General features: G+C 46.2%; 1 protein-coding gene across 4 annotated transcripts; it reads right to left on the bottom strand.

The window, feature by feature from the left end:
* Window positions 1-1,130: 1,130 nt before the first annotated feature.
* On the bottom strand, window positions 1,131-21,334 carry CLTA (clathrin light chain A). Of its 4 annotated transcripts, XM_032860579.1 has the most exons (7): window positions 20,977-21,334; window positions 15,560-15,597; window positions 13,475-13,592; window positions 8,461-8,572; window positions 3,689-3,742; window positions 2,542-2,577; window positions 1,131-1,567 (listed from the first exon to the last, which is right to left on the bottom strand). In XM_032860579.1, the coding sequence occupies exons 1-7, from the start codon at window positions 21,203-21,205 to the stop codon at window positions 1,396-1,398; spliced, it is 759 nt and encodes a 252-aa protein (XP_032716470.1). In that variant the 5' UTR covers window positions 21,206-21,334; the 3' UTR covers window positions 1,131-1,395. The 4 variants fall into 4 exon arrangements, with proteins under 4 accessions (XP_032716470.1, XP_032716471.1, XP_032716472.1 ...); XM_032860580.1 differs by lacking the exon at window positions 2,542-2,577 and having other exon boundaries at window positions 20,977-21,333; XM_032860581.1 differs by lacking the exon at window positions 3,689-3,742 and having other exon boundaries at window positions 20,977-21,333.
* Window positions 21,335-21,622: the final 288 nt, after the last annotated feature.

Here is a 21,622-nt window from a genome sequence, read left to right as displayed (position 1 = left end):
GGAAGATGCTGGTGCAGGTGACCTTTGAGCCGATTCTTAAACTGACCTGACATTTTGAAGGGCATTAGCAAGGCCCAAAAATGATAAATGAGTGATTACTTAAGATTTCAACCATAAATGGCTAAAGGGAAGGAGTGAGCGAAGAGGCCAGAAACGTGACCCAGATCAAAGAATGCCCAACTAAGCAGCTTGGGGTAGGGGTGTGACATGGGCAGAAAAGTAATAAAAGGTTCCAACCCCCTCCAGCCATAATTACCATGGGAGAAATGACGGGTTTTCCTTCTTGCCCATTCCCACCCTTCTCCTGAGTGGTTATTACAGGCGTTTACATCAGTCTCCCAACTTGGAAATTCAGGAAACTAAGCAGATTTGACTTGGCTTTATAAGTTGCTCAAACCATCACCTAAAATGTGATAGGAGGAAGACAAGTGTTGAAGCCCGAATGGTGCACTCTTAGTGGTACCTGTTGTGTAGATCAGTATAGTCCAGAACTTTCTGTGATAATGGAAATGTTCTCTGTGCTGTGCAGTTGGGATGCTACCTAACCACATGTGGCCACTGAACACAGAAGATCTAAGGCTAGAAATGGACTTTTAAATTTATTGAAATAACACATGTGCTTAGTGTACTGGCCAGTAAGGCCTACTTGAAGGATCTGACAAGTGAAATAGAGCGGCTAGGGCTGGCATCGACCCCAGTGTGTACTGTGGGAGTCCAGAGTAATGGGACTAGCCACAAAGTAATGCCACCCTGATTCGGGTTTACTGGCTGAATCTGAAGGAATAAAAAATATTGAGAGAGAGCCCTGTTGCAAAGTACTATCCAAGACCTTAAAGTAGGGGATAGTGACAAGTTGTCACTTGAGAAATGTCTTGGTGAGGGATTCCCAGCTCTCCCTCAGCTGGGCAATGAGAGGTTACTTTTAGCCATGGAACTCCCTTTTTCAAACAGACTTCCACAGACTCCTACTATAGATGGTTAGTAACTTGGAGCTCTCTCAGTTCAAGGAAGGGGTGGACATTCAGTGGCTGTGCCGCCTGGGTCCTAGAAACGGTAACAGGAAATTCTTCATCCTTCCCAATCTGTCTCCAACCTGCAGCAGGTCTTGAAGTCAATAATGCAGCCTCCGGTTTATTGTTTGAAACAAATTTATTCTCAGAATGCACAAAAGTAGAGGTTGAGGCTACCTTTAGGAGGCTTTCCCCCCCTCCCCCTCCTCTCTGACTGCCAGGGAGAACAGAGTTGAAGGAAACATGCAATCACAAACAATGATCAACTCTAAAGACAAAAAGGTTTGGTCCAAAAGAACTCAACATAATTAATCCAATTACTGTGAAGAGCTTCACTGAGTAGGATTAAGATATTGTAGATGTAGTGTTTCCACAGGGGGGCTCTTCAGTGCACCAAAGGGGCCTGCTTGAGGGAGATGAGGACAGAGCGCATGCGGGAGACGTCTTTGGCCTGCTTGCTGGACTTGGGGTTAAAGTCACACAGGCGGGCCACCCGCTCCCACTCAGTGCCTGGGGACGACTCGTCTATGTCGTTTACAAAGGCTTCTTCTGCTGCCCTGGAAGCAACAACAAAGTATGTTGGTTTAATGCAGAACCACCCCCATGAGCTACCTGGCGGCTACCTGGTGACAGAAGTGACCGTGTCTTCGTGCCTGACTTCCTGGCATTCCGGTTTTCCAAAGAGAATAGCCCCTGGCTGAGGTCCGACTCGGGAGCAGACACGCGGCCAGTTCTCCTAGGCACAGGGTGCCCGGACCACTGTGTAAAATGTTGGAATACAGGTGTTTGGTTCAGGGCTCACTCTCTCTCCGTCTCTGCTGATACAGAGCATTAAAAAGCAAGTCCTTAGCCAGCTATGCACTGCCTTCATCAGCAGGAGCAAAGCAGCAGGCCGGTCAAGAATGTGCACTGTAGTTGATGTTGGGCTCTGAGTTTCAAGTGAATCGAGAGACTTCTCAAAAGCCCACTGGTCATTGCACGATAGCCTCTGGATTTATTCCTAAGGCCAGAGAGAAACAGGGCAGATCAAAAGGAAATCAAGACACAGCTCCCATGCGAGCAGGCGCTAGAGACTGAAGCCATTCTGGAAGGGGATTTGTTAGGACATTCTCCAGGTGAGCTGCAAGTTGGCCATTTTCCCTCCAGCCAGGTGCCTCGGGCCGCTCAGGGCACGCTCTAGAAGGGGGCAGTGCCTCACGGCCGAAGAGCCCATCAAGGTTAGCTGCTTGGGGGTAGGATGCTGCTCCAACATTCTTTCACACCAAGGTCAGCCCACCCCCAGTTGGGAACTACCTCGCGGGAGCTACAGCCTGAAAGGACAGTGGAAAGAGGAGGGAAGACACACTATATTCATCTACTCCAACAAGCATCACGGGCAAAGCGAAAGCGATGGAGATGACTGGGCCGTGGGACGGAGGGGTGGCACTCTCACAGGGATGGCCGTGGCAAACACTGCTGAAGCCCGGAGCCACTACAACACTGCGACTTCATGGCACACACAGTGAGGGGCAGTGAGAAAGGTTTACTTAACTGTTCTAGGCTGTAGCAAGGATGGTTTATGTTTGTGCTTAAAGGTGAAGAGAAGAAAAGAAACGAGAGAAACTTTAGGTCAGATATAGAAAATGAGAATGAGCTCAATGCAGATGGTCAGTAAGCTAGACATGCCCTTGCCACTCCGTCTACACCTGGGAACGTGCAGCTGGCTTTGCTGGGCCACCCTGCTGCCCAGCAAACCCAGACTCGACCTTTCCAGTCTCCATTTCCACTCCAGAGAGAATGTGCAAAAATCAATCCAACACCACCTGTAAATCCAGCATTTCACAAATCTCACTGCAAATGCATCTGGGGACCCGGGAAACTCCGCTCTGTATTCTAAAGGGATGAACATGTTGAGGTCACAGGCCCTAAGAAGCTCTACAGACATGAACCTATCGTCCACCCTTCCTGCCCATTGTTCTTCCCTCTACCCCCATCTCCCTTGTATCAAAATTGAGTACTACTTTTTCAGGAAACAGCAAGAACGGTTTCCAAGTTGTCTTCGGCAATACTATTTTGAAAGTAAGAGTCCTTAAATATCTTCCCAGAGAAGGTCCAGTTTTCTTGGGGGTTGGGGGAGCCACAGTGGCCTAGGCTTAGGCTATCTCTATCTGAAAAAGCTGGGGCTTCTTTGGGCCCAAGTGGGGGAACAGGCATCAGAAGCTGGCCACTGAACAATTTCCAACATAGAGAAAGTTACAGGAACCCCCTCCCCAAAGTGAGACAACCTCTGCTCCCAAGGGAGAAGCAACCAACCCCACATGGTCTTCAAAAGAACCAAATGGAGAAAATACTGCCCCCACTGGCTCCCAAGCAGGGAGGCTGCAGTGGTGGCAGCAACAGCTTAAAGGGCCACCCCAGTCCCAAAGCCTTCCCTGACAAGGTCGCAAATGACCCACATTTTAAAAGGGAATCCGCTTCCTTCCCTCCAAAACCCCAAAAGTGGAAAAAAGGCTCAGTTAAAGGGAGTCACGCTTCTGCAAGACAATCGAATCACACCCCCAACCTTCTAACTCTCAGGCAGTCCCCAGAGTGCCAATTTGAAATCATTTAGAAAGCAGAACAACTTGTGACATTACAGGAGCATTAACTCTAAACAAAAAGTAGAATCAAAACAGGAAAAAATTAGTTTTGCAACATACACATAACCAATCACGTCAGCGAAGGGTTGTTTGTAGAAAGCTTCATCTGCCACCCTAGACAGCAAGAGGTCCAAAAGGCAGGCAAGCAGGCAGGAAAAAAGAGAGAACATTGAGAAGCAGAAACATCTCAAATCCGTAACACAGGCACGACTGTGCTCCGGGACGTGGCTCCCAAGGCTCTGTGCTCACCCAGCGAGGCTTCAAGCACCGGAGACCCTGGCAGGCAAGGTTCCCACTGGCCTTCCCCCTGGGGATTCTCACAGGTGAGCCCTGCCGAGTCCTTCCCGCCTTCTCCCAGCCACAGCAAGCAGGTCTCGGCCCCCACTTCCAGTAAGCCCTCGCAGCTACTGCGTCCATTCAAGCCGGTCCTCGACCCCGACAACCTCGGGCCCATGTTCTCACTGACACTTTACAGGTAAAGTAACAGGAGGCCTGGACTGGCAACAACCTGCTCAACGGAGGTGGCCCCAGAACTCCCAAGCAAACCTGCCTGGCTCTTCGCACAGGACAGAGTGTGGCTGCCCCGCGGCTGTGCACTCGGGAAACTCAGTCTGACTGGGCGTCAGTGCTGCCAGACACCAGACCGGCTACGCCTGGCAGCCAACTTTTATCTTCGATCATCTGACTCCTGCTGCCCTGCCCTGACTGAATGAGATGCATTATCTGTATTCTGGGAACAGAGGTGGTCATTGCAAAATCCCCACCTTAAAGGAAAAAGTTGCTGTACTCAAGTGGTCTGGTGGAAAGCACTGCAGCCAGGGCTCCTGGCTCTGGCTTCTGGTCTGCCCTGAAGATGCTGGTCTGCTCGGTCCATGGCAGACTGGACCGCTGTCACAAGGTATAGCCCAGGGACCAGAACTTCACTTAACCCTCTTACAACACCAGAAATGGGTCAAAGTGGCAGGACTCTGGGACAAAAAGGAAAGGGGGGCATCCTGGGTAGAAAACTTTCCACCCCAGGGGACAAGCTGGCTTAAACCTTATTGCCCCAGGGCGAATCCCCGGGCCTGGCCAGCCCAGCCATCCACTGTGGGTGGGCAGGGAACCTCCCCCACCCAGGAGTCCTATCCTGTCTTTTGCCAGGTTGGTTTGGGGTATAGGAGTAGAAGGGACATTTTTAAGGACGATCATGCTTGCTTATTAACCTAGGCGCCCTTATTTATTTGGAGGGAAATTCTAGTAATTTTATTTCAGTTTATTTTTAAACTCACACATAGCCTTCCTTCTTTCCCATTTTGGTTTACACATAGGTGGTGATTTGTGGAATTTTAAAGAAAGCGAAAAAGAACAGCCTGATTGTAACTCTGAATCAGCAAGAAAACAGTTGTTTGTGGGCAGAATGAGTGGGCAGGAAAGGAAAGGCAGGCGGGCTTGTAAACCCATAATCCCGTTAGTTTACACAAGGGGCTAAACATAATCAATTTCAACTTGTGCTTGCTTCTACTGAAGAAAATAAAGGTTGAATGACTATGGTCACAGCATCACTAAGACAACAAAAGCTTGAATGGCAGGCTTTCCCACCTTTGCAGCTAACCCCAAGACTACAGAACTCGTCAGGGACAGCATAGCACCATCCAGGCTACGGACAAACGGAGCAAACAGAAAACCCTGATCACCACAGACAGCCCCTCTACCTGTATGGTCTTCACCTGTCAGAGGGGTCTGAAAGCAGCAATCCTCAGGGAAGCCTGTGGGAAATGGGGGCTGGACCGCAGGGTGCTCAAGCAGTGACCCACATCAACAGTCCCCAGGGGGCGTGGAAAAAATGTCTGCCATTATGGAAAACCAGGTTCTCCAAACTTTTTATAAGTCTTGAAAAAGATACACCAGAGCTCCCTGTGAAAGGGAATGTTTCTGTCACCATTGTAAGGGAAGACGGTCTGGGGCTGCCCTCAGGTCAACACTCTTCTGACTGGCTCCAGTGGAAAGTTTTTTTCCCCACAGGCTGTCACTAATAATTCATGGTTCTTATATAATGACATTTGGGCCCCAAGTTGGGACAAAAGGAAGGAGATAGAAACTGCGGGGGGGTGGGCACCTGTGTGGCTCAGTGGGTTAAGCCTCTGCCTTCAGCTCAGGTCATGATCTCAGGGTCCTGGGATTGAGCTCCACATCGGACTCTGCTCTGCAGGGAGCCTGCTTCCCCCTCTCTCTCTGCCTACTTGTGAGCTCTCTCTCTGTCAAATAAATAAAATGTTTAAAAAAAAAAAAAAAAAAAAAAAAGAAACTGCAGAGGGACACCAGACTACAGATGCCTTGAAGGCAAGATCAGCTGTCATCTGCCCACTGCCCAGCACCGTGCCTGGCACAGATGTGCTCCTGAGGTTTTAGGTTAGGGCATCTAAAAGGCAGGAGGTCTGAGGATACACTCCTAGAAACAGGCCCTTGCTCCCCACCACATACATCTCTTCTCTCAAACTGCTCTGCTTTAGTGTTGTGGGCTCCTAAAAAATCCAGCAGCAAAACTCACCCAGAGGAAGACACATGCCTGAAATGAGCACTCTATTTTCTCCTGAGATTCACTATTTACCTACAGACAGTTCTTTCACATATGTAAACGGACTTACTCATTTAGTCCCATGGGACACCATTTAGAGAGTCAGAAATGGAGGGGGAGGGCGCCTGAGTGGTTCAGTTGGTTAAGCGACTGCTTTTGGCTCAGGTCATGATGCTGGAGTCCCAGGATTGATTCCTGCATTGGGCTCCCAGCTCCATGGGGAGTCTGCTTCTCCCTCTGACCTTCTCCCCTCTCATGCTCTCATTTACTCTCTCTCAAATAAATAAAATACTTTAAAAAAAGAAAAATGGAGGGGGAGTGGCAACAATGTCAAAATCTCCAGGGAAGGAGGGAAACCATTGCAAGAAGTCCCCCACGGTGGCTCTAAGTGGCTCCTGCCCCAGCCCATGAAGGATAAGTGGAATTAAGTGTCAAAACCATTTCTTCTATCCTGGAACTTTGGTGACAAAGGCCAGTGTGCCACTAATTTGAGAGAGTCCACCCTATGCTTCGAGGTTTCTGCAAAGCAAGGGATCTGGTTGGGAACAGTCCTACATTCTCCGTGAATGGCAAGTGTAAGTCTCTTCCCCTCTCTGGAACCTGGGAGGTTCATCTATGAGACCATCCAACCCACCCTTCTACAATTCTAAGAGAGGTACCAACGCCCTAAATCCATGCCTGGAGGGACTAAACCTGGGGGACTGAGCTCCTAGGAACAGGTACACTTATTTGGTCCAAGGACAACAGATGCTGTTCAGACACCCTTTCTTTACAGAAAGGGCCACAGTTTAGCAAAACTGCCATCAGAAGCCTATTCCCAACACAGTCATTTAAGTCTTAGGATCTATATATCAGCTTGTCTACACATCCGGGATCCCCGAACAGGGAGGGTCAGCCTGATTCTATCAAGTACTTCAGGGCAGAATAACTCATGGGCAACTTGCTAGGATAAATGGGGCCTCACACAGAGCTTGCACAAAGCACATACTCGTCCCCCTTTAGAGATCTGAACTTGTGCCTCGGGTCAATCATCGTGAGTGAGCAGAGAATAAAGCAGGGCCGGGCCCTGTCAGCACTTGACGCTGACCACAAGCTCAGGAGAGGCCCCGGGAGCGAGTGGCCCGGCCCTGCGCAACTCGACACCGAGAGCAGAGAGCAGCCCACCGTGCTTATCACAGCGCCTCACCTGGGACCTGAGACGCTCGCCTAGAGAATCCATCCCCCACCGGACACGGGCCCCAGCCCGCCAGATACAAGGACGGCCAACTAGAGACAGGCAGCTGAAGGCTACCGTACACTACAGTCCCGCTGTTCTGCCGTCGCTGCCCTGTGATAAACAGCACAGGCCGGCTGGCAAAGCAGTCGCTCCCTCTTTTCCGGCACATTTTCAGCTAAGAGCTGCCTGAGGCAAGAGCATGCAAACCACCTTCTGCCTCTGAGGGCAGGATCCTAAGGCTCTTTATACTGAAAACTACTAACACCCCCGGCTTGGTCTCGCAGCTCTTTCTTGTGACCACGGAGGGACAGCTGGGTTCCGAATCCCCCAGGATGGGCCAGCCCCCAGCCTGCATCAAGGCCAGGAGTGCTACCTCCGCCTTTCTCTGAGCTACTTCCAAGTGGACTTTAAGCACGGAGTAATCAAGACCGCAGGTGCTGTGAGAGGGGCTAAGAGAATGAACGTGATTTCTTCCTACAATTGCTCTCAACCTTCACTGAGTGAGCCCATTCTGAAGAGCATTTTTTTAAAAAGAGTTTTTCTTAGATGCCCTTATTTCTGCAGTCACCATGTTGGAACATTCTCAGCTACCTAATGACACACATGTTTCCCTGCTACTGGACCCTCTGTAAAGCAGCTTTCAGAAGGCAGGGCTGTATTTAGAGGATGCAACATGACCAAGTCTATGATCATCTGGAAAGTACTGAGATCCTGCTACATTCAGGAAAGCGGCCCTTCATTTCAGGGTTACATTTCCAAATGTGGAATGGATCCATGAAATAACTTTCCCTTTTGCTCGTACTATTACAAGCAATGCGGAGTGACCAAACTCTCAGCTGAAGAGCGAAAGTCACCACAGCTGGGGTGGCTAAAGGACAGGCTGAATTATGCTCCTATGACCCAAGAAGACTTGCAACCTTTATGTTTCCAGAACTTGTTCCAAAACCCACAAAGACATTTCACACTACAAGAGGCAGCATCTGAGAACTATGCTGGCTGTCAGAAATGAATGTGATTCCGTCTCGGAAAATAAACAGTGCTAGCAGCACGGGGACTGACCTGTTGTTTGCTTTTGTTTTCTGTAGCTGCTCGTCCTGCCTCGCGTACCACTCTTCTAGCTCCTTTATTGCTTTTTCTTTCCACTCTGCTTCTTGCTTCCGAGAATTGGCATCTTTGAAGGGAAGGAAAAGAAACACAAATGAGGCAAAACACAAACTGAAGTTTGCACCATCAATTTCTTTGGTCTTATTAAACTTATGGGGTGTGCAGGTTTGTGTCTGTGTCCGTGTGTGTGTGTGTGTGTGTGTGTGTATTTTGGAGGGACAATAGTCAGGAGGGAAGACAAAACTCTGTTTTTCCTATTTGTCCATCTAGTCTCTTATCCCAGCGATTCTATCCAAGTTGTTTCACGTTTTCTCTCAGTCCACAGACACCTTAGTGGATTCACTTGTTTTGGGGTTTCTTCTGGGAGTAGGGGAAGATACCTAGGAAAAAAGCCTTTGGCAGCACTAACTAGGGAAAAAGCAAAGCAATCTTTTTTAAAGATCTGAGAGAGAGTGCACATGCATGAGAGCCCAGAAGGAGTGGGGAGGGCGGAGGGAGAAAGAGAAAATCTAAAGCAGATTCTGTACTGAGTGTGGAACCTGACCCGGGGCTCAATCCCAGGACCCTGAGATCATGAGCTAAAATCAAGAGTCAGGTGCCCTACCGACTAAGCTACCCAGGTACCCCAGGAGGATTCTTTAATACTTATGCTGCCAATATTAGTTCAGGGTGGACTTTTGATATTAGATAATCTTTCAACAAAATCTTCTTACATACTATATTTAACACCCCAACTCTGCCAATCAATGGTTTTGTAAAACACAAGGTAGCAAGCACTCTCTTAACTGAACATGGTAGAAGCACTTCTACAAAGCAGAAACCTACTGCTGAAATAACCAGAGGAAGAGAGGGTTCAAGAACCAGGGAAGAGAATACAGATGTTAAGAGCTGAAGGGGACCACAAAACATCTATTCCTGCTCAGATGCAGAGTGAGTCTGTGGCAGAGCTAGGACAGAACTAAAGAAGCTCTAATGGAGAGAACTGCAAGGGGTTGAGGTGGAGTGGTGGGACTCATTAATAATCAGAAGGTTCTAGAATGAGAGAGAAAACACAAACTCAGGAAGTTTTCCAGACTGGATTCTCAAATGACAGCTAGCTAAAAAAGACCAAGTCAGTAGATAGCAAGAGACAGAAATGCAGGTCAGGGTCAGGGCTGCCGTGGACATCTGAGTTACCCTGAGACTTCACTTGGATCACATTCTTAAGCATCCTCTCTGGCAGGTGTTTTGTAACAGACCTCTCATTTAATCTTTACAACCATCCCGAGAAGGTCAAGTCTAGATCCATGTTCAGCACTGAGAAAAACTATAGCTCAGAGAATTTCAGTTACCTTTCCTTAAGTGGCTGAGCTAAGATTCAAACCCAGGTCTGACTCTGAAGCTTACCCGTTCTTACTTCATTAAGCTGCCTCCAAAGAGAGGGATGGAAAGGAAAACAAAACTAGAAACAATCAATCACAAGACGGGAGGAGAAGGTGATCACCAGTGATCCAAACAAGAGTTTGGACAGTGCAGAGCCAGAGCCCAACCTGTAACTAGCTAGCATCATGGAAGAGGAGAAAGCAGTGGTGGCGACGGTGAGTAACCCCTTGAAGGGAAGAAATTAAGCACTTTGGGGCATTTTTCAGGGCCTTTCCAAGAACGTCTTATAGTAACAACCTGCAGAAGGCTTGGTCTGTAGCTACTGAAAATAGCTTGTTAGCAGCTAGAAACTTCCTCAAAGTTTCAGATTATAAAGAACTTGTACCCTGTTATTTATCAGAAGGTGACTGATCAATTTTTTTTTTTTTTTGAGAGATTGGGAGGGTGCCCACAAAGGGGGAGAGAAAAGAGTCTTAAGGTTATACGCCCAGGATGGAGACTGACACGGGGCTCAATCTCACAACTCTGAGATCATGACCTAAGCCACCCAGATGCCCCACACAGAATTCTTTTATACTCAGATTTTCACTGATGAGTCAAGTCTATACAACAGACTGCTGATATGCGTCTGCGGCACTAAGGAGAAGTAGAATGGAGGGTGCTAGAATGCAGTGGGAGATGCTTTGGGCTGCCAGTCTATGTGGACAAGAAACCAAAAAATGGGAAGCTTAAAAATCTCTTTTTCAGGGATGCCTGGGTGGCTCAATTGTTTAAGCCGCTGCCTTGGGCTCAGGTCACGATCCCGGGGTCCTGGGATTGAGTCCTGCATTGGGCTCCTTGCTCGGCGGGAAGCCTGCTTCTCTCTCTGCCTCTGCCTGCCTCTCTGCCTGCTTGTGTGTACTCTCTCTCTCTCTGGCAAATAAATAAAATATTTTAAAAAACCCAAAAAACTCTTTTTCTATAGTGGCGAAATCACTTCTGAAACATTACTTTTTGATTGGGTATTTCCTTTCTTTGTAGTCCGAAGATGATTTTTTTAAAGTTTTAATATACTAGGAACAAAATAACAGAAATTTACTCTGAAAAATTAATCTAAATAAAAACTGTAACCATCTGCAAAGATTGTAGTTACTGCATAAAAACCAACCCTTTAAATTGTCTTGCTTTTACAGATTTTTTTAAAAAGCTGACAAAGAATTTAGAATTCTGGGACGCCTGCGTGGCTCAAATGGTTAAGCATCCGGCTTCAGCTCAGGTCATGATCCCAGAGTCCTGGGATCAAGTCCCACATCAGGCTCCCTGCTCAGCGAGGAGCCTGCTTCTCCCTCTCCCTCTGCCCCCTGCTTGTGCGCTTTTTCAAATAAATAAAATCTTAAAAAAAAAAAAAATTAGAATTCTTAAATGCTTAGTTCAGCAGAACAAGGATCCAAGTGACAACATGATCTTTGCATCTGGGCAGAAGAGGGAGGGAAGGCTGAAAAGTTCCCTTAGAGAGCAGGGAGCACAGACGGCCGTCTTCTCGAGCAGTCCTTGTCACTGTTCACGGAAAATAAAACTTTGTGAGAACGCAGTCACCAGCTAAGCTGAAAACCATGCACACTGGTTCTCTATTTTTAGCATCTTGTGCTTTCTTGCAAAGAAAAAAGATGAAACTGAAGAAACACCTAGTTCACAGACCAATTTAATTCAATCGCAAAGCCAAATGTTTGCAGAAAAGCATCTTGAGTTAAGGAAACAACACTTCATGGAATATTCCCAAAGTGCTTAATCTGATCATTGGGGGGGGGGGGGAGGCGGTTCCAGATACCAAAGTGACCTAAGTATACTCTCTTCATGGAGAAGACAACTTCGCTAAACTTTGGGAAAAGAGAAAGGCTGGGTTCTGTAACATGACAAATATTAGTACCAGCGAAGTCCTGCCTTTCTGCCCACTCAGAAGAGACACACAAAGAAAAAGCAAAGACTGAAGCTACCAGCATCATGAAGACAAATGTTCATCTTTTTAAAGCACTATCAAATACAGTAGCTGCTAGCCACATGTGGCTATTTATTAAATTAAAAATTCAGTTTCTCAGTCATACTAGTCACATTTCAACTCTTAACAGCCACATGCGGCTAGTGGCTACCATACGGTACAGCACATCTGTAATATTTCCATCACAGAAATTCTACTGGACAGTGCCACAAAGGTTCAAACAAAGTGTGCCCTTTGTTCTAAAAGCCACATAAGTTGGGCTGGAGAGAGAACAGATTTGGCACTGACTGGGTCGTACTTCTAGGTGTCAGTTAACCCCATATAACAAATAAGGAGTCAGTTTGTACTAATTCAATGGTTCCCAAAAAGGACTAATAATGCTGACACTGTGGGTACAAAGAACGTCGTTATTTCCAGATATATAACAAAATATTTAGGCATGAAATAGATGATGTATCTCCAAGTGGATGAGAAATGTGTGTGTATAAAACATACATACATACATACATGCTTCATTTACATACAGAGAACTCAATATGGCAAAAATGTTAATCACTGAACCTAAGGGAGTACGCACAAGTTCATTTTACTCTTCTTTCAACTATTTGGTGTCTGTAATTTTGTTTCAAGTTTTACTAAGTAATCTCTGTACCCAAATGAGGCTCGAACTCATGACCCCAAGATCAAGAGTTGCACACTCTACCAACTGAGCCAGCCAGATGTTCGTGTTTGAAATTTTAATAAAAAGATGAGAAAAGAATACCCCATGGCTTTATCTCCACACTGTGCCACACCTCTGCAACCCACTTATGCACAGATGCCAAGTCCCATGACCTTGACCAAAAGTGACACTCCATGTACACAGATCTTCACTGAAGGCCAGGCCGGCTGGCACTGATGTCGGTGGGATGGCATACACTACATGCAAGGTGGCTGAAGGATGCAGGGGTACGGACTACGAGGCAGGGCAGACATAAGTGGAGTTCTGACGCTCCCGCTTCTTAGCTGTGTGATTCAAAAACTTACCCTAGGATTCTCACTTTCCTCACTCACAAAAACATACAAACTTAGCTTACAGGGATAATAGAGTAGGAAAATCAAGTTGTACAGGTTTCCTAACATACTTCACATTTTCTTCTTAAAGCATTACCTTACATTCAGCCTAGAACTGATAAACGGACTCTGAAGTCTCTCACGCGGGGACCTTCAAGCTCGCATCACTCTCTCATAAACACCATCTCAGACGAACCCTGGAGTTGCTAACACTGATCTTACCACATAGACTAAGAAACAGACTCTGTGAGGTTTGAACCACCAAGTGCCCATAGCTAGGAAGAGTTAATAAGGCTGGGCCTTGAATATACTCTTTCCTTGCTCCAAGCTCAGGACTCTGCTCTGCTCTTCCCGAGAGGATGCACTTGAAGGTGGCTCTCTGAGCTGCCCTAATCCTCACAAAATGGCCTGTGATTAAGTATCTCCCTGTGGATGACCTTGTAACCCTCAGACTGCGGAAGGTATCTTCCCAAATACTAGACAAGGACATTATGGCTAATCCCAGTTTAAAAGGGCTAAGAATCAAGGTCAACTATTCCACTGAAAACAAACACCCCAAGACAGAAAAAGATTCCTTACCGAGGGCTTCCAAGCGTTCTGTTTGCTCTTCTCTCCATTTACGGATACTTTCAGGCTCTGACTGCAATCGATCCACTTGTGAAATAGCTGCGTAACTGTCTGTTGGACCATTACTCTCCTTAACACAAAACACAATTGTGTTCTATCAGTACCAAACACAACTTCCTGAAATGCGCATCCACTGCAGGACACCCTGGTCATGTGCTGACGACTGTTAGCAAATGTTAGAGGATTACCTTAAAAAAGAACACCACCTTACGCGCTCAGAGGGAGCTCTCAACATGACTGCACACAACCTTCCACTCTGCAAGGAAGGCAGAGTGGTTGTTACCCTGCCTTGTAATACCTGGGACAGAAGTGGGAAAGAGGAAAGCAGGGGAGGTGGGTCATGGACTTACAAGAGAACAGTGTTACTAGTTTTAGTTTCCTAACCTGACACGCAGCTTATGTGGGATCTTCAAAGTAACAAAGGTAAATACACTGCTTAGCGAGGCTCAGGAGCTAAAACTTCTAAATGCTATCAAGAGCACCTGATACCATCTAATATGTGAATTCTGGGTATAAGGAAGTCCAAAAGAAAATGTACAGTCACTAGCCACACTGAGGGAAAGAATAAAAAGGCAGGCAAATTAGGAGTTGTGAGTGTATGCATGGGGGTGGGGACGGGGACAGATTCTTCATAGTGTGTAAGGTCTGACAGCTAATAAATGGATACAACTCAAACAGATTTTAATCTTTAGAAAATTTTTCACCTGCTGAACTAGGGAATAAATTCCAGGTTCACCCACCCAGACTATAAAAAGAGAGAAGAATTATTGAAGTATTAGTAACTAACTTATTGACATTTTCCATGGGTTAGCCACATAAAGGCTTTATCTCCCAAGCAACTTGCCAAGTTTTTATTCCCATTTCACATTTAGGGGGACTAATCTGAGGCACAGAGAAATGACATGTCCAATTCATAGCTAGTAAGAGGTAGAGCCAGGATCTGAAACCCATACTTTCTCACCCTAAGGGCTAAGCTTTAAACCAGGCACTGGAAACCAGAGTCCTGACCAGCTGCCTGTTTAATTACAATTAAATTCTACTGAACACAGCTGTGTGCATTCGTTTATGTATGGTCTATGGCTGCTTTCACATTATAGCAAGAGTAGTCGGACACAGACCTTATGACAAAGCTTAAAACATTTATTTACTATCTAGTACTTTATGAAAAAGTTAGTCCATCCTTGGTTTAAACCAATTAGACTAACATCCTTCTTGCCAGTTAACTGGTTGAAGGATGGGCAGAAACCCAGGTCTAAGCAAAGCATCATGCTATTTCCCCAGGCTGTAGTGACTATTTCCAGGTAATCCAGAAGGAAATGCAAGACTTTTGCTGGGTGAAGAGGAGAAACCCCCACCTTGTTCTAGATAACATGACATGCACATGAGAAGCCTAGAAGTGCTGTAGTCATTTGACCACCACGAAAAAAGCTTGAGCACAAAAATGCACGCTTAGCAAGCAGAGCCAGAGTCCTAGGGAAAATGAGTTATAGTCCTGGTTCAAGGACACTTCATTTATATATATAAACTGTTAAGACTTTTTGGTTTAAGCTAGTCTGAGTTGGGCAGGCAACTGAACACTTAGTGATACAGAGGGGAAAATAATGGCAGTCACCACAAATTCCAACCCCCTCCCCAAATACAATCTCAAAGGTTCGAACACTGGCCCCAGCCCCACCGCATACCAGCTTTATGACTTTTAGACTACTCTGTGCCTCAGTTTCTTCATCTGTAAACAAGAACAACAGTACAGGACCCCCAGGTTGTTGAGAGTATTAATGAGTAAATATAAGCAGTGTCTGACACAGTGCATGGCACACAGTGTTTAAATTAGCCACTGCTATCCTCATCACCACGAAGGCTCATTTCTTGAAAATAAAATCAGCAATACTAGGGCCAGGTCAGTAACATTTTAAAGGAATGATTAATGTCACTTTTCAAATCCATTTTAGCAGATAACATACCCAATTCTAATAAATTCAAATCACAGGAAAGGAAAACTCAATCACTATCTTGTAACATAATCAGAGTACTCTGTACCTGGTAGTACTCGCCATTCATCACTCCATCCACAGCATCTGCAAGACAAAATTTCAGTCAGTCAGGACTCGTCAGATGCTGGGCCAGAGCATTACCGAGTGTAATACAGTACTATCCGCTGCGGGTACTGAAGTTATACTAATGCTATCCTGGTGCTACACACCGGACAGAACAATCAACAACTTCCTGTTTAATGAAACCAAGATGTACTTCACCAAAATGTGGACACATCTATACCAAACCCCCAATTCAAAAGCTTTTTGATCTTTTGCCCTAGAGAAAGAACACATGGATGCCTGGCAGAAGAGTCTCACAGAGCAACAGTGTTTCTCTATGAAAGTTCTGGAGAAGGCGAAAGAAAAGCGGGGCCTGGAATCATTCTGTGAGCAAGGACATGCAGCTTCGTGTTCAAACCAAGGTGCTTTTTTGGTGGTCAGGACTCTCCATCCTGTGCCTGTAGACCTAAGGGTTTACAGTTGAGACTTCTTGAGCTAATTCCTCTACACCCCTGGAACTAGTCTGGGATGGTTAAGATCTGGACATACCAAATTAAGTCAGTATTTTCAAGGATTTAAGTTATAAAAAACTCAAAGTGTGATGTATGATACAATCTTACTGGTACAATTTGTTCATGAGCTAAATGATAAAGTCTATCTGAAAAAATGTGGACATGGTTTTTTAGTAAGAGCTAGAGACCATCAATCAATATAGTACAAAATGCAAAATGGTGGTCCACAGGCTGAACATATTTACAACATATACTATCAAGTCAGAAAATTTCACACATTCAGGATGTCTAGGTTTTGGGGTGAGGGCAGGCAGACAGATCTGGCAATCTTGGGCCTGCATGAGAGGAGGGCAGCCTTTACATACAGCAAAGGTCTGGTCTATCTGCGAGGACCTCCCCATCCCGCCCACCTTTTTTAAAAAACCCATTCTGTGTTTCAGTAATTCAGTTATCTGATCAGCCTGATAAGCATGTGTCCTAAGCCCTGCCCTGACCCACAAGCTATTGTGAAGAGGCCATCTGTCTGGGGCTGCCCACCATCCCTCAGGGGTGGCTGCTCCGCCTTCTTTCCAAGTCTCCATACAGGCACCATAAAGACTTAAACTTCTGCCTACACATTCTGTACTCTGGATCTTTTGGTCCACCCATATTTAGTATGTACCACCTAGGACTTGCATTACTTTGTCCAAAAAAGATTTTTTTTCCAAACTATTTGTCCAATTTTTTTTTCAAACTTATTGGATGGGGTAGCGTAAGGAAGATGACAGAGAGTTGCACCCAGCGCTCAAAAAACTAATAGAAGTATTTGGGGCGCATAGTCAACTGCTCCTCAGTAATAAATCCCTTCATCTAGAACCGCTAGCACAGACCATGCCAAGCGGGCAGCACTAGGAGCAGCCTGGCGCAGAGCTTCGGTGACACCATTCTGGTCACCCTGAAGACCCTCCAATAGACAACCTTCAAGATACAGATCCCTGGGTCACAGAATATATACATTTTAAAGACGTCTAAATACAGACCACTTGCCCCTCCTTTAGTGTCTCATTTATATCGCCACCATTACCACACGACTGCCCCATTTTTCAGACTCTTAGCGATACTAAAGACTGAGTTTTAGGCTTTTAAATTTTTGCTAGGTTGATAGCAGGGAAAAAACTTAAGGTGACTTTGTCCCACAGATCTCTTTTTCTTGTGAGGTAATCATGTAGCTGATGTTTTTCTTCTTTACTGAATTGTCTGAGTTTTGCCCATTTTTCTATCTTTTGATCTTTATTCACTCTGTATTATTTGTCCCCTCATATTACAAACATTCCCCCATTGTCACTTTATATGGTTTCTTCTGGTACTAAAAAAACCCAGAAATGTGTCTCTCTAATCCACCTGGAATTCATTTTTGTGTAAGACAGAAAAGAGTGAGATAACTTTGACTCTTAGAGCTTATAATGGCTAGCTAGTATGGCCAGGCCTAGGCCTAAATTCTAGTTAATATATTACATTTAACACACCAACTATCCAGTTAATATATTCCAGCCCAGGGCCATTCCCAAAAGGAGAGCCTTTGATCACTACTCCATACACAAAACTAGAAGCAATTCTCATCCCATACCTCCTCCTAAGTCACATGCTTCCTGTCCTTTAGGACAGAAGACTCATCAAACCCATTGGCAAGTGCTTTGAGCTTCAATTAGTTACTGTACTAATGTACAACTGGCCCAAGTCAAAGAATTGCCTGTTGCTACAAAACATGCAGAAAGACATCTAGGGCCTTGACTGATTAGGACAACTAGGCTAAGCAACCTGACACTCCAGAAGGAAACTTTCTAAGGCATCTCAAAGGCCAGAATAAGTTCCTGAGAAGAAAGACATTTTGTCCCAAACCCACCTTTTGACTTCCCATGGTGCCCATCCACTGGAAGTCAAGCAGAGGTGGGTTTGAATTCCAGTGGAGACATATACTAGCTTGCTACCTTAGGAAACACTGCTTAACTTCCATGATCATTTCTTATCTCAAATACGAGGCTACCACGTAGCCCGCAGTTACCGCGTGGATTGGCAGCTACAGAGAACCAGCACACAGTAAGTGCACAATACGAATTAGCAAGCATGAAATTTCCCTGAACTTCTCTCCACCACTGCTACCAAAAAAATTACTCTCCTCCTCCAGAAGGCTTTCCTTTAATTCATGTGCCTCTCTTCCTCCTCCAAGGACAGACGTGTCAGAAACAACAAATGGTGCCTCACTGCCATACTCCCTCAGTAGCTCCTTAATCACCTCTTTTTCTCCTCCCTCCTCAGCCCTCATAATTGAGGGCTTTTCAACAGCTCTACACTAATTCTGCCTCCTTCCTGACGACCTGCTCCTGCTCAGTATCTGAGCCACTTCACTCAGCTGGTTACCTCCCACCTCTAAACTTACCTCTCTTCTCCAGATCTCCTAGCTGAAGGAGTCATCCAAGGCTCGGGCCCTCTGGTTTTTGCCTGTTCCCATCCTACATGGGAGTTCTCCCCAAGACTGCAATTCAATCTGTTTGTGTCTCCTGCCGACGTATCTCTGTATAGTAATACATCAGATATAGGGCTCCCTCCTAAAATCTTTTTCCTCAGCACACCCCAAGGCCTACAGGCTTTGTAATGCCTTCTTTCTACTCCCAAAGAGTAAGAGTACAGCCAGGTACTGTGGCAGTAATATACCAAGTACTGTGTGTAAGCACTTTATAGGTACTAATGTAATCCTAGTAACTCTATGTGGTATATATCTGTACCTTGTACAGATGAAAAAAACTAAGGCAGGGCAGTGGTGGTTACCTAAGTTGTCTGAGACCACAAAGTTAAACTTACATTCAAGTAGTCTAGGACAGCACAGAATGTCAACCACCAGAGTGCCTCTTTTCAAGGAAATGAAGTGTCCAACTAGTTCTCTGATCCCCAAAGGAAGTGCTGACCATGCACTACTGCCAACCTCAACTACACTGTCAGAGGTCTGGCTTTAAATCACTAAATGCTTAGTTCACTGAGAAAGTCCTTCCTAGAAACTAAGTCAGCAATCATCCCTTCCTTCCCTTTGCTGAAAGCTTAATGCACAAGGGACCTGTGTATCCAACTCTACCCTCCCCCCTTTACCTCTCCAAACTGCCCATCATCAAGATTTGCCACTTCTCTACAGGACTCTTGGACCTGGTGTTTTTGTTCATTCCTTTGTGCGTATCTACTATGTGCCAGACACCCTATTAGGCGCTGGGATTACAACTGTAAGCAAGAGTAACACTGTCCTTGAATCAGGACAGTTTTCTAATTATGGGTCTTGACTATCCCAACTCTGTCCTACCCAAGGCAGCCACACCTTTCAGAAATGACAATCTCTTGTCCTGTGATACCCCTGCTGAAACAACTGCAACAGCATATGGTACAGTCTATGGGTAGGGAGACTGGGGGCAGAGCCAAGAACTTGTTTTTTCTTAAGCAAGTCATTTCTCTGCAGGACTCAAATTTTCTTGTATTAAATGAAGGAAGGAAATTAAGGATCTAAGAAGTAAATTTTATAATTCTCAGGCAAATGTTAATAAACACACCCAACAAAACCCTACGGACTTAAAGCCAACTTCATTTCCCAGCCACAACCCGGTTCAGTCCAACCTGCTTGCTGTAATTCACATTTTCAGGTGAATTCTATGTTCTTGTGTAAATTCTTATTTGGGACTAATCTGCTAAGAAGGTAACATGGTGCAGCATAAAAACTCAGAGGCTGCAACCGAGCATTCTCTCTACCCCTACTTACAAAAACGGTTCTGCCTGGCTGGCATAGTAATTTGAGATTTCTGAGTCTGAATGCTTTCTCAAGAGTACAGCAGGTTTCTCTCATTTATGTTATCTGCCTGGCCCATTAAGGTTTGAGGTTAGAGTAGTACAAGCACTCCTATCTGCCCCACCAGTGCCCTATTCTCTTTTAATTAGAATTTTTTTTTTAAAGTAAATGCAAACCCAGGTCTCGTTTCTTCCAGCTAATTTCCTACTTCCCCATTCTACTGAATAGGTCTTTTCTACTCATCTTTTTCTCCCACTGTAATTCGAAGCATCACACACAGGTAAGGCATTCAGAGGTCAAACTGGCATCCTACTGCTCATTTTTTGTTGTTTGTCTTTTCTTGATTTTGGCTGAAAAAAGGCCACACTACATTCTCTATCCACCTTTTGGAAGACTAATTCAGACTAATCTTACATTCTGCTTAGGCAACACTGCCTAACAAAGTTGTAGCTAGAGGAAGTAGAGCTCCAGAAATCCCGGCATAATCCGCTCGACAAATGGTAAAACTCTTATCCTTCTTTGGTTAGAGTTTTTTCCTCCAGGGTTAGACCAGCTTCGTTGAGTTCGCTATTGATGCCCCCTTTCCTCCCCATAGTTCAACATTCTGTACACCTGAAGTGCTTAAAAGCTGAACTGCCTTGCCATTTTTGTTTTGTATATATCTCAAAAACGATACTACTATTCTCATTTTTTTTTTTCCTGCCCCCCTTTCCTAACAACTGGTTTAGTGCAGGGCTCAGGCTTGCCTTTTAAGTCTGGCCAAACTGCGCCAATGCGGCTGTGTTTTAGAGGCTAGGCTCAAAGCACAGCAAGAGCTCAATGAAAAGTTCCTGAAATGAACCGGCTTCTTCGAGCTCTTCAGCCTGACTGACACCCTATTTTCTTCGCTTTCTCACTCTGCCCGGTCCGAGAGCTCAAACATACTCATACCACTAAGGAGGCTCGCCGAACCTAGGTTTCTGCTCTGACTGGGCTGGGGTCTCGTTTCCTCCTTACACTCTTAACGTCCAGGTTCAGCAAGAAACAAGAGTTCAGAGAGCACTCAGACACACTCTGGGCTGAGTTTCTACAGAAGCCCTCCCGCCCCAAACGCGGCCGCACTCTCACCCGGACCCCCTGGCGGCTCGCCGTGCGGTTGGGGCCCGGGGGCACCGCCGTCCAGGATGGCGAAGGCCTCGTCGTTCTCGATGCCCGCAATCTCACTCTCTTGCTGCGCCAAGAAGGCCGCGGCAGGGTCTTCTTCGCTGGCACCAGCCACCCCATTCCCCAGCGCAGGGCCGCCAGGAGCGCCGGCAGGAGCGCCGGCAGGAGCGCCGAACGGATCTAATTCAGTCATGGCGGACAGTTCAACGGCACAAACACGGCGTTGAGAGACAAGCCAAACGACCCACCAACACCGCGCCCCGCAGCGGCAACTGTGGCGGCGACCGCGAACCGACGGTAAGCGGGAGGGAGAAGGCGGAAGCGGAAACCCTGCCCCTATATCCGGTTGGTGTAGGCGGTGTTGGAGAGCCTAAGAGATAACAACCAATCAGAGGACAGCTATGGTTCAAGAACTACCCAATCAGCAGGAGGAGGGGCGGGCCCCCGAGGAAAACTCGTGACTAGGGCCGCGGAGGCTTCGAGGGTGGTAGTGAGCGTAGCAAGGTCTTAGGGAGGCGGAAGTGGCTTGACTTAAAGCGGCCTTCCCCGCCTGGCCTTTGGGGCGGTCTTGACCCCGGACTGCCACCTCTGAGGAGACTCGAGTGCCAAA

The sequence above is a fragment of the Lontra canadensis genome, unplaced genomic scaffold (assembly GCF_010015895.1).
Source record: "Lontra canadensis isolate GAN:19392208 unplaced genomic scaffold, GSC_riverotter_1.0 scaffold19, whole genome shotgun sequence".
In the NCBI taxonomy this organism is placed as follows: domain Eukaryota; kingdom Metazoa; phylum Chordata; class Mammalia; order Carnivora; family Mustelidae; genus Lontra; species Lontra canadensis.
The sequence above is the reverse complement of the archived record's forward strand: the minus strand, read 5'-3'. Positions and strand labels throughout refer to the sequence as shown.

Coding starts and splice junctions, on each gene's coding strand:
- CLTA (XM_032860579.1), bottom strand. CDS start 21,205: ATGACTGAATTAGATCCGTTCGGCGCTCCTGCCGGCGCTCCTGCCGGC. Junction 15,598..20,976: donor CGAGCCGCCAGGGGGTCCGG/GTGAGAGTGCGG, acceptor TTTGTCTTGCAG/ATGCTGTGGATGGAGTGATG. Junction 1,568..2,541: donor CCTTGCTACAGCCTAGAACA/GTTAAGTAAACC, acceptor TGTTGCTTCCAG/GGCAGCAGAAGAAGCCTTTG.